The sequence below is a fragment of the Paramisgurnus dabryanus genome, chromosome 10 (assembly GCF_030506205.2).
Source record: "Paramisgurnus dabryanus chromosome 10, PD_genome_1.1, whole genome shotgun sequence".
NCBI lineage: Eukaryota > Metazoa > Chordata > Actinopteri > Cypriniformes > Cobitidae > Paramisgurnus > Paramisgurnus dabryanus.
The window spans coordinates 22,766,459-22,773,165 of NC_133346.1; the positions used below are offsets into that span (position 1 = coordinate 22,766,459).

At 37.2% G+C, this 6,707-nt stretch overlaps 1 protein-coding gene across 1 annotated transcript in view; it reads right to left on the minus strand.

The window, feature by feature from the left end:
• LOC135779527 (uncharacterized) overlaps positions 1 to 6,077 on the minus strand; it is a 30,677-nt gene extending 24,600 nt beyond the window's left edge. Inside the window, exon 1 of the mRNA XM_065290275.2 lies at positions 5,603 to 6,077. Coding sequence (XP_065146347.2) covers positions 5,603 to 5,614 — 12 coding nt within the window. The 5' untranslated portion in view covers positions 5,615 to 6,077. The remainder of the gene's footprint in view (positions 1 to 5,602) is intronic.
• Positions 6,078 to 6,707: the final 630 nt, after the last annotated feature.

Genomic DNA, 6,707 nt, shown 5'->3' on the forward strand with positions numbered 1-6,707 from the left:
AGGCCCCTGGGCTTTTTAACCTCATTCGAGACGAGGCTGGCTGCTAACGCAACGAAATGGCATCCGCAGTGAATCTGAGAGGGTCCGATGCCGAAAATCTCAACACAGTTAGGATACTGAAAGCAAAGACCCTCTTCAGGGAAGCCTGCAAGATTAGCATAGCAACGCTGCTAAACACAGGAAAGGAGACCAGAAGCCGTTTTTAATCAACAGATTAAAATGTAAAACTTAAATTCTGGCAAGAAACTGTTAAATGTAAACTGTAACTGACTGTCGTTACACTCTGAACGCCCGCAACATATATCATTGATCATCATTATTGCTACACGCTAAACACTGTGGCGGGTTTTCTTCATAATATAAGCATCTTTGCTGAAAGTACGCCGCAGGTCTGAGCTGAGGTGACAACGGGAAAAGTGCTCTTCGTGTGCTTCTTGGATATAATTACAAACGGTGTATCAGTGACTCAGAAAGCAAGGTGAACAACTAGAAAAATAACACTTGATGATAATGAAACTTTTATTTTGTCATGGACGCACGGACTTTCATCCGACTGTGCGGAGTGCCCATATGAGGCGGAGTTATACTGTGTCTATTAGTCATTATATTTCATTACGAGATTCAATTGATGATTTTTATCAAAACACCAACTACATTCACTCATTTTACAATCCCACTAGCATGTTATTTAGACAAAATAAAATCTTTTAATTCGCTTGAGGAAGCTGGCATTTTTACGCACACATTTATTTCACTGGCTATATGCCACTGCTGTAAAGGCTTATTGCACTATTACTGTTAACGATTATTCGATTGATTGATCGTTAATTTAAATGATCATCGAATATGGGAAATTGCATAATTTGACATCCCTAGTTGACGCGCGCCTGGAGGTCTCGCAGCGCGAATTAGGCTTTTAGAGCTGTAGACGCGATTTCGGCTTGTTTGAGCAAATTGAGCGTTGCTGCAAGAAACGAGCGATTTGAAAATTTTGAACTTTGCCGGAAAAACGAAAAAATCAATTGAACCAATTTCTTGGAGAAATGATTCACTCGATCAAAGTGCTCGAAACACCTAAATATGATGCCATCTGCTGGTGAAAACGTTGTTAAAGCAACAAGATCTCAGTCCAAACATTTGACACTTTTTTTAGAAAAAAAAGGTTTTTAGGAAAAAACATTTTTTTTACTTAACCCTCTAAGGTCTAACGGCGCATTCACACGGGGCGTCAGCATTGACGCTTCCCATTCACTTTAATGGGTGACGTCAAGCGTTGGCAAACTGAACTGTGGATCCGTCAGCGCCGCGTCAGTGCCGTTGCTCGCGGCAGAAGTTGAACATTTCTCAACTTTTCAAACGACAAAGCGTGCGTCAGCCAATCATATCGCCTTATGCAAATAACCTAGGCAGAGCCAGCCAATTACGTTTATGGAAGACCGGAGCTTGTGTTGCGGCCACAGTGATTGGCTGTTGGCCACGCTTCAGACAAGCCTTCCGTTAAGCGTTAACGCTTACGCCCCGTGTGAATGCGCCGTAAGGGGTTATAGAGCCCTAGGAAAGTTTTGACCAGCACTGATATTTGTGCTTTTTTCAGTTACTTAAGAACAAAATAATGGCAAGTCTCATAACACTGTGTAAGCACAAACTGGGCTACACTACAATATTATGTGAGTAACATGCACATGTTTGTATTTTTGAGAGAAAAATGTTTATGCATGGTTTTTGAAAAAGCTAATTTTTTAAGTCACTGATATACTGTAAGTCCACAAAACCCATACTAAACATGTGTTCACAAGACTTTACAAAACACGAACTAGTAGTCTACAGTTTTTTCTTTAAAATGATGTCAGCTCATTAGAGATAATGAGGTAACAGAAGAAAGACGGTACCTCTCCTTCTCATACAGCTAACACCGAATGAGAATATTTGTTTATGTAGACATTTATCTTTTGTTTGTATGACAAGTATTCATTAAGTTATTGTTAATTTTTCTGAAGTGTTTCTAGGCCTGTCGCGATAATGACTATATTGACTTATCGAATGATAGGTGAACATGACATCAGTAGTATTTTTAGAGGCGATAAATTACCTTAGTGTTTACGCGTGTTTGTTTGCAAAAAAAGAAGAGAGAGAGAGAGAGAGAGAGAGAGAGAGAGAGAGAGAGAGACAAGCTGAAATTTCATGTTTTTATGGTTCATACAGTTTAACAGAATACATCCGACTGGAATTGGATTTAAGGCTAAGTTACAACCAGCATCTCCGATGTCAGGAGAAGAAATTAACGTAAACAATCCAGCATCTCTACTCTGTTCAAAAACTAAAGCAATGAAGGACCTATACAAGACTACAGACTTTCACGTTTTAAATGATGTATAAATCTGTATTTCTACAATCAGAGTAATCAAAGTCTCTTTTGTCATTTAAAAAGTGGAGTTGCAGCCCTCAACTGATGTTTTGTGATTCGCAATATCAGTTTTGGCCACAATCCTACATACTGTTCCTTTAAAGTCATTACGTAAAAGTGTATTCGTAATAACGCCTCGTTTGCTAAAATCACGTGATCTGAAACAAGAAAATTAGGGGTGGGAACCGCTTGGACTCTCGTGAATCGATCCAGAATCGATTCTTAGGGTCCCGATTCGATTCAGAATCGATTCTTGACGTACTAATTTGCATATCTGTGACGTCATTACGTCACATTTGCTCTCAAAGCCAGGTTAATGTTTGTGCTTTTGCTACTAGTCTCTGAACTGTCATATACTGTACTTTAATGCAACTAAGGGATAAATAATGTCATTCTTATATACATATATGTCCTGTTTCTGTTGTAAGACATTAAAACCAGTAAAAAAATAGTAAATAAACGTGACATATTAATTATATATGTTAACCGTCATTAACTTCCACGAACTGACTAACCTTAAAGGAAAAGTCTACCCTTTTGCCATATTAAACTTAGCCTGGCTCCGCCCTCCTACGTGCTTCCGCTTATTTTTCATTTCGCTTCAGCAGTACGTCTGGTATTTCTCTATAGAGTTTCGTTTTCTCCTGCAAAAATCTGCAGGACCAATCAGCGAACAGATGGGGGTGGCTAAGAACAATGACGTTGAGGTCGTGCGTCAGTTTGAGTTGTAGTTCAGTAATGGCAGCGGAGAAAGACGTGAGAAAAGCTATTCGGTCCGTTGTTGCAAAACTGCCGAATATACACAAGTTAAAGCCGGAGCAAGAACCAGGTTTGCTAACTTTTGTTTGTTTGATTATTCTGACTTGTTGTTTCCAGACGGTTTCGGTGCATGATATACGTCACGACCACATGTTAGCGATTGGCTTTGGCAGATCCTGAGTGACTCTGGGCATATCCAATAGTTTTAAACTTCAACAATGGACCCTCCTTAACGGAAGTAATGGTTTGCTATGGAGCGTGGCCAGACTCTCTGTACAAATGAAATGAATGTACGAGAGTCTGGTTATACCAGGCTATATTAAACTATGTTATTACCTCAACTTACACAAATTAATACATATCTATCTTTTTTCAATGCGTGCACTGTACAGCGCATTGTGAATGTGTTAACATTTAGCCTAGCCCCATTCATTCCTATGGTACCAAACAGGGAAGCCACCAAACACTTTCGTGTTTTCTCTATTTAAAGACTGTTACGTGAGGAGTTATACCAGTAAGTATGGTGCCCCAAAATAAAACTTTTTTTGGTACCATAGGAATGAATGGGGCTAGGCTAAATGCTAACCCTTTCACAATGCGCTCTACAGTGCACGCATTGATAAAAGATAGTTATGTATTAATTTGTGTAGGTTGAGGTAATAACATAGTTTAATATGGCAAACTCTCTTAAGTTGTCCGTGTGCAGCACCGCTCCCCCAGTTGAGTTCCGCCTTTTGGTTCTGATAACGTATTTTGTAAACTAACATTTAAGAATCGATTCTTGACACTTGTGAATCGATTCAGAATCGGCCCACGTCCGAATCGCGATTCATCTAAGAATCGATTTTTTTGTCCCACCCCTAAAAAAAATGTATAAATGTTTTGAGGCTTTATGAAGCAATACTTTAAAATTGTTTCATGGACGCAATTCCTACAGGAGTACTAATGTTATTCAAAGCCAATTGACAAAACAGCAATGTGACCACTCCCTTTTTTGATGTATTTGACACTTCAATAGAAAAACTTTTAAGAAATTTGGTAGTCAGATTTCTGGTAATAGACTATAACAAACCCAGTCATAACATCAGAACTGCAGGCGCCGTTCTAAAAACCATGGTTACCATGGGTCTGATACCCATTCCAACTAAAACAGTAATGTGTTTATATTAACAAATTTCTACATTCTGTTCAAATTTCATGCAAATATCTGATAAAATGAGAAAATTACAAGGAAAAACAGGTAAATAAGCAGCATTTTCGGTCACACATCTTCCATTAACATCCATATATAACTTTTTCCTCTGATTTCTAATATTAAAAAAATCATAACTTTCTCAATCCTCAATGGATTTTTACAATCCATGTATCTTTGTAAATGGGAATGTCTGCTCTGTCCAGTCATGTGATAAATTTTGAGCTTTGGGGTTTTTTGAAAATTTTGTCATCACACCAATCTACTGTAATAGATTGGTGGAAGGTCTAGAATGGAAGGCCATTTGGAATCTACCAAAAACAAATTTCTATTAGTGAATGAAGTAGAGGAAATTATATTACACAGATACTATCCAGTGAATACATTTCTTGTTAGATTTTAAAAGGATATTGATCTAAACTGTTCTTTATGTGATGAGTAGAAAAAAACTTTATTTCACTATTTGCCACTGCTCTTATGTAAGAAATATATGGAAAGATTGTTTGGCATTACAAAGATTTCCTTCAATAAAAGGAAATCATATTTTATCAATAACTTTATTTTAATTTATGCAAAATTCATAAAAATGCAAATATCGTAAAGATAAACCTTTATTTTTGGTTCTTGAAAAAGAAATTAAAATGTAACGTTATATGAAGACAATTTTTTTCTCGAGTAATAAGAAAGTAAATCATATACAATAATATGTGTGAATCTTTTAATATATTTGTGTAATTCTTGATTTACCTCCACCCTGGCTTTATGTATGTTTACTGTTGTTGTGTCCTGTAAAAAACACCACAACTGTTCATTGTATTGTTGTGTTATTTTGCCTGTCTACCTTGGTCTTATGTAAATTGAATTCACTATAAAAAAAATTAGAGCACATTGTTAGCTTATGCTATAGCTAAAACAAATGGTTGCTGCATGGTCTGTGGAGTTTGTGTATTTGGACTCAACTTTTACGTTTTATGGACTTTGGATATCACTTTCTTCATTTGTAGGAGGACACTTTGCACATTTGGGCTTTTAGCAGACTTGAACTTTTAGATTGTTTTATCGTATTTTATTCCTTTCTTTTAACAGTCTTGAGTTTTAATGTGATGTTTTAAGTTCAACTTTAAGTTCATTTTAACTCTTATCTCACACAGAGTAAATCTAACCCCATTTAAACCATTTGTAACTCAACCGATAGGGCTGAACGTTACATGAGTGATTCAGGTAAATGATGTTTAAGCTGTACAAACCTCTCGTTTCATTGCTAAATCTCTCCTCGTGACCTCAGTTTTGTCTCCAGTAACGCCACCTCTTTCTTCAGCTGAGAGATTTCTGTGATGAAATCATCAATATATCCAGCATGGACAGATCAGTTCATACTCATTTACAGTACATCTCATCATCAACTTCTAAACACTTAAATACACAGAGACAAGACTCTGTTTACACTCAATGAAAAACACTGAGGATAAACAAACACATCACACGCGAGCTCTTTCTTTCTTTCTTTAGTGAGTTTATCTGCGGACTAAAGAGCTGCAGCGCCTCCTGCTGTACTGGAAGCGAAATGAAAAGAAGGCGTGGGAATACAAACACAAAAGTTTTCACAACTTTGTGAAAAGTTGTAAAAACGTTTTGTGCTTTAATCTGATCATAATCAGATTGATGTTGTATCTTTATTTTCTTTCTTCAGCACATTTCCCCACCCCTTTTACTTTATACTTCATAAAATAGCTTCAATCAATAGCTCAATTTCACGTTAATTGGGATGTACAATGAGAATGTACGTGTAATCCTGCGTACACAGAGATTTAGTCATCTGATTTTAATGGTGCCTATGCACATTTACAGCCTTTTCCTTAAGCAATGTTTTAGTATGAATTAAACGCAAGGAGTTTGTACATTAGACCTCAGCTCTTTTGATCCAGAGCCACCTCGAAGCCTTCTCTGCAGCCTCTGTGCTACTGCAGATAGCCCTTCTTCTTCTCTCACTGGAGATGCCCAGTGCAGTGCACCTTATCCACATCATCACTCGGCTGTTTTACATGCTTGAGGCCACTTGATCCTCCTTTCACAATGAGGAAAATAAGTATTTGAAGACCCTGTAATTTTGCAAGTTCTCCCACTTTGAAATCATGTAGTGGTCTGAAATTGTCTTCGTAGTTGCATGTCCACTGTGAGAGACATAATCTAAAAAAAATCCAGAAATCACAATATATGTTTTTTTAACTATTTATTTGTATGATACAGCAGCAAATAAGTATTTGAACACCTGTCTATCAGCTACAATTATGACCATCAAAGACCTGTTAGGCTATATCCACACGAAGCCGGTGCATTCTCTATCCGATCATT